Source organism: Terrapene carolina, unplaced genomic scaffold (genome assembly GCF_002925995.2).
Source record: "Terrapene carolina triunguis isolate 2854851 unplaced genomic scaffold, T_m_triunguis-2.0 Scaffold137, whole genome shotgun sequence".
In the NCBI taxonomy this organism is placed as follows: Eukaryota; Metazoa; Chordata; order Testudines; family Emydidae; genus Terrapene; species Terrapene triunguis.
In genome coordinates, this window is record NW_020664488.1 from 1,512,437 (window position 1) to 1,524,563 (window position 12,127).

Below are 12,127 nucleotides of genomic sequence, written 5' to 3' on the forward strand. Positions count from 1 at the left end.
GGCCAATGGGAGCTGCTGGGAGCGGTGCCTGAAGCAACAGCCACACACACCCCTGCGCCCCTGCTCCCCCAGGTTTCGGCCGCTTCCCGGCTCGGGGGCAGGGCAGGCAGGCAGGGAGCCTGCCCTGCTCCCGGTGCACGTCGGGCCGGAGCCGCTCTAGCTAAACGCTGTGGGAGGGCGGGAGGGCCGCGAGGAGCTTGCGGGCCGCATGTTTGAGACCCCTGCTTTAGATAAATCACTAATATCATGGTGTAGAGCTGAAGTACATGACTTGCCAATGGTCATTGGCCCAAATCATTAAAAAGTATTTAGGCTCCTAACTCCCTTTGGAATCAAGGGGAGTTAGGCACCTCAGTACCTGTGAGATCTGGGCCTTTGTGTGTATCTGGTGTCTGCACTCTTAGGCCCTGGTTTGTGAGGCTGAAGAGGCTGTGTTTGAGCTTCACCTGCCTGTGTCTTTCTGTCACCCTGTCCATACCTCTCTGGCTGGCCCACTGCCTGAGCAGCTCTGTCCCAACCCCCTCTCTGTTTGTGACACTTATTCTAGACTAGAAGAGCAGCCCACCCAGCTGCTGTCTGAAATCTTCAGTTCCCTGGAGCCAGAGCTGAGAGGATTTATAGATACCTGCAATAAAGTCCAACAGTTTAGCTGCCTGCAGGTCCTGGTTACCCTGAATGACTACATGTTTGAGATGCAGGGCTCTTCCGCAGCCACCTCCTCCTCCTTCCTCAATGTGGGCCTCAGCAACATCCTGCTCCTGGCCAAGAACAACTTCAACAAGTGCATTGTGAGTCTCCATCTGTAAGCAGAGATGAGCCTCGGCGCGCTGGAGCCCCAAGCCAGCATTTACCCTTTGTGCGAATGAATGGAGCTTCCGGGCCTGATGCTTAGCTGGAGTAAACCAGCGTGGCTCCATCTAAGTCAGTCCCCCTACCCCCCAGTGAAGCCAATGCCTGTGTGGATTTGGCTCTCAGTTCTTGTGAGAATTAAAATCTCCCTGCATCATGCATTGCTAGTGTGTACTCGAGGACATCCCCACTTGTATGGGCACTCTGCGTAGGCCGTACTTTCACACAGGGCTGGGAGGCCAAGGGATTTCAAACAGCACATTCCTAAAAGCAGTGGCTGAAAATGCATCACTAGGAACTTTCCTGTCTCGGTGCTTTTAGCAGTGGCTGAAAGTTAGCTGCAAGTTATTGCCAACTGGTCATTGTTCGGCCATCTGCGTGGAGCGGTACACGGCTTTCACACTAGCTGCTAGTAGACAGGTGCTCATATCTAGGGTGACCAGACAGCAAGTGTGAAAAATCGGGACGGGGGCTGGGGGGGGTAATAGGAGCCTCTGTAAGAAAAAGACCCAAAAATCAGGACTGTCCCTATAAAATCGGGACATCTGGTCACCCTACCCATATCACAAAAGCACCACAGCTGGAACTCATGCCTGCCCTTTGTGGCTATCTCGGCTCAGGCTGAGTGCTAGATAAACATTATTTTAGCATTATCCCAGAGACCAAGGATTGAATCCTCCCTGGAGACTGAACTCCCCTCGCTTCTTTAGAAGTGGTCCGTCAGTGGCACAGTGCTGGGGCATTGGAGGGGAAGCTTGCCCTGCCAATGGCCATCTTGTACTAGTTCTGAGGCAAGCGGACTCAAGGGCTGTCATTCTGGGCTGGAGGAAGGCTAATAATACTAGTGACGTTTGCTGATGTATACCACACAGGAGGTCAGACTAGACAATCCCAATGGTACCTTCTGACCTTAAAATCTACCAGCCTATGAATGAAAGCACTGAAATTGACCATGTTATCATTCCTGATTCATTCCTGTCGGTTACAAGTACAGGGCTCAGCTGGCTCTGATGCTGGCATGCAGGCTCTAGTGGGGATTGCTTGCTGACAGGCTCTTTGGCATGCCAACCCCAGAGCCAGGGACTGGCCAAGTCTGAGAGTGTTCTGTTTTATTCTATTCCTCCCAGTGTGTCCTGTGCAAAGAAATCGAGGAAGCGAAGGTACCTAGCAGGGCTAAGGGCGGGATCCTGCCTTTCGTCAGCCGCTTTGAGGAGTTCGTGAATTTCTCGGAGGATGTGTTCAGATGGGCTCAGCGGAGAGGCGAGCTGGACAAAGCTCACACCAAACTGGTGGGCAGCGTCTTCAGCAGCAGTGAGTACAGAGAGCCAGTGGTGAAGTAAGCTTAGACCTGAATCACAACATTCAGATCTGGAGCAGTATTTCAAACCCCCTATTTTAAAGCCCAGGGTGTTTGGATCTGGATTCTGGTTCTGTTAGTGGCACAGAGAGGCCAGCATGAAATTTGGATCCTGATCCAAGTTGGAAGACTGAAATCCCTCACACACCCCCACACACATATATGCAGCCACCCATGTGTATGCACTATGCACAGAAAAACACACCCACATGCAAAGGCTTGTTTGGGGTCCCAGAGGGATGGCATAGAGTCACTCTTCCTTCCTTCCTGAGCTGCACCAAGTGAAAACCCAGTACAGCTGAGGGCTGAGAATGCATTTCCTGGTTATAGATACACCGAAGCAGAGAGAATACAAGAGCAATATTAAGAAGTCTCAGGAGGTGCAGAGTCACTGGAATAAGTTGTTAGAAAGAAGGTCTCCCCCCAAAAAGCACTGCTGTACATTGGCCAAGAGAAAGAGAGGGAGGTTGATAGTTTGCAGGTTGCACTCTGCATTGCCGTGCAAGAGATCCTAACGTGGGTCTCAAAGCTGGTCTCTTGCTTCCGAGCCTGGCAGGGGCTCAGGGTGCTGTGGAAACGATACCCCCTCCACACACCAGAAGGCTGAGCTGCCCAGACTTTGCAAGCTGGAAAGCTACATTAGCACCTTTCCCTGATGCAGAGGGCGGAGCCTTCTTTGCATATTATCCTGGATGAGCTGCCTCACTAATGCAATCAATACCAGGCCTGTCAGGGCACCAGCTGCGTTTATTATAAAGCATCTGAGATAGGAAATAAAAATAAATTACATAAATCGTTATTTACATTACAATGTTATTATCCCTCCGGTATTGGAACCAGCCAGCCATTCAGATGGGACAGGCTAAGAGCCATTAGCTCCAAAGCATAATCTATAGGCAAGACTCTAGGGCTAGGAAGGTTGAATCAGTCTGTGGACTGGACTGATAGGACTTGCCTAGACTCTCTGGAAGACCCTTCTGGATTTGTGCATGGTGGGCTTAACTCATCCTGTCTTTTCACCTTGTATCTCCCCTCCATTCCTCCCCATCTTGATTATCAAAAGGTCCCTCTAGGCCTATGGGCTTTCTCCCTTTCTTTTTAGTCAATAGTCTGGCCTCAGCAAACCTGAAGGTCAATACGGACATGGTCATGATGGAAAACTTCCACCACATCCACTGCTTTCTGTACCAAAAGAAGATCCAGTGCTTGGAAAGCAAGAGAAGGGAAGCCAAGCAAAGGTACCGTGAGCACCTGGAGAGATATGTCACCAAGTATCTGGGACAGCCACTGGAGAAACTCAATGTGAGTACATTGCAAGCCACAACCTCCTCTGTCTGTAGCAGGGGTAGGCAACCTATGGCACGTGTGCTGAAGGCGGCACGTGAGCTGATTTTCAGTGGCACTCACACTGCCCGGGTCCTGGCCAGTAGTCCAGGGGGATCTGCATTTTAATTTAATTTTAAATGAAGCTTCTTAAACATTTTTTAAAAACTTATTTACTTTACATACAACAATAGTTTAGTTATATATTATAGACTTATAGAAAGAGACCTTCTAAAAACATTAAAATGTATTACTGGCACGCAAAACCTTAAATTAGAGTGAATAAATGAAGACTCGGCACACCACTTCTGAAAGGTCGCCGACCCCTGGTCTATAGTATGTATCTGTCACTCCTTACTAGCCTAACTGAGCACCTCATAGTCTTTAATGGATTTATCCTCACACCATGCCTAAGTCCTTTTTACAGCTGGGGAACCAAGATGCAGAAAGGCTAAGTGACTTGCCTAAGGTGGTAGAGCAGCAACTGGAACCAAGTCTACCATGTGCTTGGCTAGTGCCCTAACCACTGGACCAGTCTACCTCTCCAGCAGGCACTACCCAGGAAGTCCCAAGGCTAATCTGAAGCACTCTTTTGACCAGGGCCGGCTCCAGGAACTAGCAAAGGAAGCAGGTGCTTGGGGTGGCCAATGGAAAGGGGCGGTACATCCGGGTCTGCGGCGGCAATTTGGCGACGGGCCCCTCAGTTCCTCTCGGAGCGAAGGACCCGCTGCCGAATTCCGAAGCGGCGCGGTAGAGCTGCCGCCGAAATGCCGCTGATCGCAGCTTTATCTTTTTTTTTTTTCTTTTTTTTTCCCGCTTCGCCGCTTGGGGCAGCAAAAAAGCTGGAGCTGGCCCTGCTTTTGACACTGCAAAAAGAAAAAAATAAGTGTTTTAACCAGAGCTAGCTCTCTCTGGTTAAAATAGCAGTAAAGCCACAGCAACTCAGGTCAGCCACCTGAGTTCAGACCCAGGCTGTCCTATAGGCTTGAATCCGAGTTTCCCTATCTTCAACATGATCTTAATCCGAGTTAGCTAATCTGAGTTGAGAATGCAGCTTTTGTTGCTGTGTAGACAAGCCTTACTTTGCTCTCACCTCCTTTATCCCCTACAATACTAGGCAGCCCTTGCTATCTAATATCCATTAGCACAAATCTCATGCTTTATATGTCAAAAGTGCTTCTCAAACATTGGCTGAATGAGGTCCTTTTTCCCTGTGGGGGATAATTCAATTTTTGCCCTAGAGCAGGCGAGCTTCTGCCCTCTAGAAATGAATACAGCTCTTCCCAAAATGCTGAGGATACAAACTCTGCAACTAAACCCTCTATTGGATTCACACACCCCATCCAAGAGACATTTGGAGGACAGGACAGGAAGGAGTTGCCCTGTTTGTGAGATCAAAGCCAGAATTACTCCGGTGAGACTAACACTCACCATGTCTGTGCATCGCTGCTCTCTCTAGCTGGCATCAGTGGGTAACACAGCCCCACTATTGTACGTGAGTGAGCAGAACTGCTTGTGCACCTGAACTGGCTTTGAACTGATGGGACAGATTTCTATCACTGCTTTCTCTTTTGGCTGCATGTCTGTGGCTGGCTGATGCTGGTTCTTTCTCGATGGCTGCTAGCGCAGAGCCTCCTAACATAATTTCAGGGTTCCCAAGTGATTGATTTGTTAACTGAACTAAAAGCATGGCTCCACTCAAGCAGACATTCAGCTCTTTCCCATAGTTCCTTGCCACTCCACTAACCCCTTGCTGTTCTGATTAATGCTCACCCACCTGCTCATTGGCCTATAACTTCTAATAAAAGCTAGGCCCAGCTGGACTTAATTGAAATGCCTTTTGGTTTTGATTTGCTTCTGGTCTTCGCTATCAAACGCCTCCTGCCCCTGGAAGATCTGCTCAGCTATGACACCAGCCAGAGCTTCAATCAACTAGCCTGTGCTAATTGTTTTGTCTTCCATTGATGAGGGCTGAGTGGAATTTCATTGTTGGTGGCAAGGCAAAGTGACTACATTTGTGGTGTCCATTAGCAGTGCTCTGCTCAGTGAGAGGAACCCTGAGCAGTGTCTTTGCTGCCCACAGCTGCTCCCCATGTGACTCTTCAGTTATGAGCTGCTTAATTTACTGACATGGGGTAAAATTTTCAAAAGTGATCAGCTGATTTAAGAACTTAAGTCCCCTTTTCATTTAGGAGGTGTAAGGGCTTGTCTATGCAAATGCTTTGTTCACAGCAAGCTGGGGTGCTGGGCACTAACCGTCCATTGGACCCTGCTGCCGTGCACTAACAGCTCCCTCGTGTACAGCCCGGTGTGCTGCAGGCTAGCGCGGGCTAGATTTACACCCCAGCTTCCCACCAAGTAAGTGTTTGTGTGAACAAACCCAAGTATCACTGAAAGTCTGGGGGACATAGGAGCTCACATCACTGTTGGGACAGCAGGGGAGTCATTCAGCGGCTGGTGCACCCCTCAGGACCAGCATGGTGTACCAACCTCTTCTACTCTAGCGCCCCCTGTCAATGGTCACTCCAGTCCTGGGGTGATTTGCCCCTTTTCATGGGTCTGCTCTCTGCCCAGCTTGCTTCTAGTCCCACCCATTCAGGGGGAGAACAAGACCAATCAAGCAGAAGCCTAATGACCCTGTCCCAAGCCTTCAGCCCCACCATGGACTCAATAGTCCTTGTCCCCCTTTGTGTCAGGACTTTTGCCTCCCCTTCTTTGAGTGTTAGTAGGGGAAAACAGGCCCCCCATCTCCAGTCCATGGACCTTGCATTAAGCAGCCAGGGTCTGCTCCGATAGACTCGCTACTGTTTCCCTGGCCCACTTTCTTCAGGCTGATGCTGAGTCCCCTCAGGCTCTCTGGCAGCATGTAGCCACCCACAGGCTGGGCCTCCTCCTTCTCCAGGCACCTGGGACATCTCTCCCTAAGTGCCTTCTCCTGGGAGCTCCATTCCTCAAGTCTTCCTCCCCAGAAGGCTTCACTTTCTAGGAGAAGCCTTTTAACTCAGCTGTGGTTGGTCAGCCACTTAATCACAGCTGGGGAAGTAACTGTGCTGCCAATTAACCCCCTGTGTGGCTGCTACAGGGGGGAGAGAGAAGGGTGGAGGAGTGTATGCACCCGATAATAGAGACAAACTCCAGGAGCTAGTTTTTCCTAGTGCCAGCACTGTGGAGCCAATATCCTGGATCAGCAGAAGAGAAACCTCTGTTCTCTTCTGCTTTATGCAGCCCGTATAAAGCCACCAGCTATATTTGGATGCCAGAACCTTTATAGTTGATGAGGTATGTGGAGCAAAAAGAACCACAGGTTGCTTTTCAAATATCAGGTAGCATCAGTGTTGCTAAAGGCATCCTCCTCTGCAGAACATAAAGACTCTGGCCCTGCACGAACGGTCAGATCTGCTCAGTCAAAGCCCAGCAAGAGGCCTGAGAAAAGGCTTCTGGAGTCAGCCAAAAAAGAGCTCAGTAGAACCACACTGTGGAACAGCTGGTGCATGGTTTGTCTCCTTTGCCTCCCCAGCATTTCTTCGAGGGGGTGAAAGCCCGCGTGGCTCAGGGGGTGAAAGAAGAGGAAGTGAGTTTCCAGCTGGCGTACAGCAAGCAGGAACTGCGGAAGGTGATAGAAAAGTACCCTGGCAAGGAGGTGAAGAGAGCTCTGGATACTCTCTACAGGAAGATTCACAAGTATCTCTCCCCTGAGGAAAACCTCCTGCCGGTAAATATGACCTGGGCACCGCTCACAGGGTGCAATGCAGTGGTGGCTTCATGTGTTTTGGGGGCCAAGCTTGCCAGGCAACAATAAATGGCAGAGGGAAGGGAACCTCCTATCTTCTTCTCTCTGACCATCACTCCCACTGTGTTGATTCCCTTTTCGTGCCCATTGTTTCATCTCCTCAAACCATCCTCTGTTATTTCTATCCTCCCTCTTCCCAGTGACTTGTCTCTGCTCCCTGCTTCTCTTAGTATCTTTAGTTACTCATGAAGTCTGAAAATTAGTGGGAATTCCTCCATCTCTGCTCCCTTAGGGGGAACTCTTACTGGGCTAGTTTTGGGGCCTAGGGCCCAGATCCTCAAAGGTATTTAAGCACCCAGCATCCATTAATTTCAATGGGAGATGGGTTCCTAAGTGCCTTTGAGGATGTGGGCCTAGAAGCTCCAAGGTCAGCCCTCTGCATGTCCCTTCCTCTTGGGCTGGCGGTTGCACTCATGCAGCAGGCAGTGAAAAACGTGCCTCTGTGGGTGTGGATGGTTACCTAGTGTTGCAGCAAACCCCGGAAGGGAGCAGGGTAGGACGCTCCCAGTAAGAGAGGTCATTGACTCCAAGTGTTTTACTTACAGGTGGTCTGGCGAGCCATGGAACAGGAGTTCATACGGCAGTATCAAGAGTTCGAGAACCTGATCCAGCGCTGCTACCCAGGGTCAGGGATCACAATGGACTTCACCGTGGAGGACTTGCTGAACTATTTTATCTCCATCACTCAGTCCAGCATGTGAAAGCAATTCCTGCTGACTAGGCACGTGGTGAGAACAGCTCCCGCTGGTGCCAAAAAAGCTCCATCAGCAGCCAAGGAGCTGAAATGACCATCTGAAAATTTACTCCGGACTGACATTTGGCACAAGAGTTCTCAGCCTAGGTTTAACCCAATATGGGGGTCTACTGAATTAAAGGGGAACTTTCACAGTCGTCAGCCTAAAAATTGACCTTCCCTGAGAGTGGAAGCTTTGGGATTCCTTTTCCCCCAACAGATCCATGCACAGCCAATAATAAGCCCAAACTGCTGGGTTTCTGTGACTCTCATGGTGAGTGCTGTCACCTCCTACAGCATTGCTTTGTAACATCCTATCAGAGTGAGTGGTCATAGAAATCTCCTGTCGGAGCAACCCATGCTCATTAGATCCTTTCTGAGCACGCACATCAGCTTCTTTATGCCAAGTCGCACAGCATTGATCAGATGGGGAAAGGAAGCATGATATATTTGCAATTCTGAACTTATGAATTTATAGGAGGGTCCAAGTCGGGATGTAATTTTTGGCCACTTTGACTATTTCCGGTTAATCTCTCTTCCACATTCAACATATCTGGTTTTATATAAAACTAGAGATGGATCCACAGTTAACAATTTGGATCTGGATTTCAAACGCCCCAAAATGCCAGGGAGTCCAGATCTAGGGGATTGGTGCAGCCCATTGTAAAACTAAGGATCATTTGTAAAATCTGGATATGGGTTTGGAATTCCAACACCCCTAATGTTTATGGTTGTTTGGGTTCGAGGTTTTGGTTTAGGTCTGTCTATACAAAGCACAAAGTTTGTTTCCTTTCCATAGCTCAGCGTCTCCCACAATTCTGGTATGAATGGGCTATTCTCCTCCTGTCTGCAGTTTCCACGGGCGGTTCAAAGCTGCAGCAGAGCCTGTGCTAGTCATGTCCCTTTCTCCTGCTTGCTGCCAGTTCTTCGGTTTCCACAGAAGCAGGCAAATGGCGGTTTGCTTCTCTCCTGTCCCTTTCTTTTAGATGTAGTTGTAGCCATTTTGGTGGCAGTTATAGTATTTGTGTTTTATTTTCAAGTCTCCTCACCTCCTCCCAGTCAGGATCTAAGCAGCACCAGGGTCAGAGACACCCGGATTGGCCTCAGAGTCCGAAACCAGAGCAGCCCATTCTCTCTTTGATATGTCTGAAATGAGCCATCTCTCTGCTTGCCAAGATCATTTCCACAGGCTTGCCCAATAGCAGCTGGACATGCCATAAGGGGTGGTTCTTGTTTCTTCCTTTGGCTGCATTGAAGCAAATGGATCCATGCTTATGAATGACGCACTGCAACATAAAGGGCTTTCCATCACACATGTATGCATGCTGTTAGCCATTCTCGAATGTTGCTTAATCTATCAATTCTGCTGTACAAAGAGTTTAAAAATAAGAGTTATTTTATGTGACGTTGTTATGAATGTTTCATTTCCTAGGATAGGGCAAAAACTCTTATGCAACCTGGAGCAATTTCCCAGGGATCTTCCCGCTCTTACCTAATTTAGCTTGTCTGCCCATTGACAGTATCACAAGATAATAAAATCCTTTCAGTGTTGGCCTCATTGCTTTGACCTGTTCTTGTATCCCAATGTGGTCACTTCGTATTGTACGGGATGTCTACTCAGGCAGCCTTCCCTCATGGCACTGGGATGAATCTGAAGCTCTTGGCTCAATACAAAGTAAAATCTTTTTTAAAAGCCCTACCAAATTTTGTATGAATTTGGTGATAGAAAAAGACCTGATCTTTCCCCATTGAAAGGCATGGGGGCTCTGCCATTGACTTCAGAGGGAGCAGGCCCAAAGATGGAAAAGGACAGCTGTAGAGCCTGGCATATCATGGGCAGGGGTTATGCTAGTTTCCTCCCAACAGCTATGCCAATACACCTCATACAGGCATGTAGCACTCTCCTTGCTATTCCAGGCCTGAGCTTCTGCTAAGCTGAGACTTCCTCTTGGGAAAAACTGTGAGGTGGTGTTGTGAGAGGAACCAGTATCCACACAGCTCTAAAATGCTAACACAACTATACACATTATCATCCTCCACCGTCAGCTAGATTTCAGCCCTGATCCAACAGAGTCCAGATTTCCTGAACTCCAGGGTGCATTGCCAGGCCTAGCTGTTTTCCCAGGCTGTCCTTGATGACTTGGGATGTCCGGATATGAGTGTGTGGAAGGAGGGGTCCTTGTGGGAGGTAGGAAGTTCATCCTGGATAGTGGTGCATCTGAATGTTGTGCTTTTCAGAAGGTGCTTAGCTGTTTGGACAGGCACTTCCCAAGCATTTGGTTGTTCTACATGTGTGCTAGGCACTCTACAGTCAAAGGAAAAGGCAAGGTCTAGGCAGTTCACCATTTCCCCCCAGTTTAAAAGTTCTCTCTCCTAGTCATAAGAGTATCATCTAGGAGGTATTAATGAGCAAGTCCTAAATCATCTGCAGGGATGTAGCAGCTGATAATGTCGTTCTCTGTTGGTTTTACAAAACATCTTTCACATGTAGCAGGTGCTGAAGAACCGAACTATCAAAGAAGATGACAAGTGCAGGACATGAGACCAGCAGTAACTGGGTAGAAGTGCAGGGCTTTAAGTCTGACCTTTAAATGGCTAATAGAGTCAGTTGCGTGAAGGTCAAATGGCAGCGCATTCCGCCAGCTTCGGGTGAGTGAGGAGTAGCCCAGAGAACTGACGGGCTGAGAAGTTGAGAACAGGACCTCGGGCATGGCACACAAGTTTGTTGCTCCAGTTTTAGGCAGGGGTAGCTCCACTGACATCATTGGCATGGAGCTGGAGTTACACCATGATGAACCACGAGCTCAGAGGACAGGTAGAGCAGCATGGATCAAATCACACAGATAAGGCAGAGCCAGAGAGTGGAGAATCTTGAATAAAGTGGAGGAAAGTCTGCAGGTTCTCCTCAGGTTAATCGGTAGCCAGTGTGGCTGCTTGGAGAGGGATCCTGAGGTCCAGGGGACATTGATGCCACACCCAGAGACTCTAAACTCAGTAGTACTCACACAGGCCTTGTCAAAGCCCTTTTAGCGCCACCACTAGGAGCAACATGGGGAGCTCTACAGTGGACAGGACATCAGCATGTACCATCATGAACCTGCTTATAATTGCAGGGATGAGCAGTTCCTTCCTGCCTCATTGATGCTCTAGTGTCCCCGGGGGCACTGAGTGCGCGCACAACCTGATGGGACAATATGGCCTTTGCCTGTCTCAGAGGCACAGAGCGCCCCCTGGAGGCAGGGAAGGAGTGGGATGCACCTGGTGATTCCCAGGCAGGCACATCCTGCACAGCTGGGGTAAGCCCACGAACTGCAGTCGTGTGCCCCAGTTTCTGTTTTCCGGGAGCTCCCTGTAGCCTGTGTTATTGCACAGGGAGCCCGTATTCTTTATTTTAGAAGCAAGCGTGTGTTACATACAAAGCTGGGGAAAATGCCTGAGATCTTTGGCCCCAACCTGGTCAGCTGCTTTGTACGAACAGAATCCAAGGTCTCCACGGAGGGGAGGGAGCAACTTTCAGGAGTCAGGCTTTTATTTATACTCGCTCTATCTCTTTTCCTTGGGAACTCTGCTCCCAGCACAGCTCAGATCTGGGGACCAGGAAGTGGTTAGCTGAAGGGGACAGAGTTCTTTCAGGCTGTTTTGCTGAGCTTGCCTGTCTTCACTGCGTGCAGGTACTGGGCTTTTTTCTTTTTTCCTACTAACATTTCACTCATGTTCATTTCCTGAGATCAGACAACACTTGAATATTAACTCTAGAGTAGGGTTACCATAGGTCCGGGTTTCCCCAGACATGTCCGGCTTTTGGGTCTTTAAATAGCCGTCCGGGGGTAATTTGTAAAAAGCTACAAATGTCCGGGATTTCCCCCGGACGGCTATTTAAAGATCCAAAAGTGGCTGACAGGGCAGCCGCGCCGGCGGAAAGCGGTACTGGGAGCAGCATGGAGCGGCTGCGAGAGGTGGGTGCGGGCGGCCCGGTTCCCCCTGCCTGGGGCTCCCTGGCTCCCCCTGCCTGGGGCTCCTCTCGCCCACCGGGGGGGCATGGGCTCCTCCTCTGCAGCACTGCCCGCCGCGGGGC

General features: G+C 49.5%; 1 protein-coding gene across 1 annotated transcript in view; it reads left to right on the forward strand.

The window, feature by feature from the left end:
* Nucleotides 1–8,616, forward strand: part of LOC113406758 (exocyst complex component 1-like) — a 12,903-nt gene extending 4,287 nt beyond the window's left edge. The window contains exons 2-6 of the mRNA XM_029911950.1: nucleotides 548–788; nucleotides 1,977–2,160; nucleotides 3,309–3,508; nucleotides 7,047–7,241; nucleotides 7,865–8,616. Coding sequence (XP_029767810.1) covers nucleotides 684–788; nucleotides 1,977–2,160; nucleotides 3,309–3,508; nucleotides 7,047–7,241; nucleotides 7,865–8,020 — 840 coding nt within the window. The 5' untranslated portion in view covers nucleotides 548–683 and the 3' untranslated portion in view covers nucleotides 8,021–8,616. The remainder of the gene's footprint in view (nucleotides 1–547; nucleotides 789–1,976; nucleotides 2,161–3,308; nucleotides 3,509–7,046; nucleotides 7,242–7,864) is intronic.
* The last annotated feature ends 3,511 nt before the right edge of the window (nucleotides 8,617–12,127 follow it).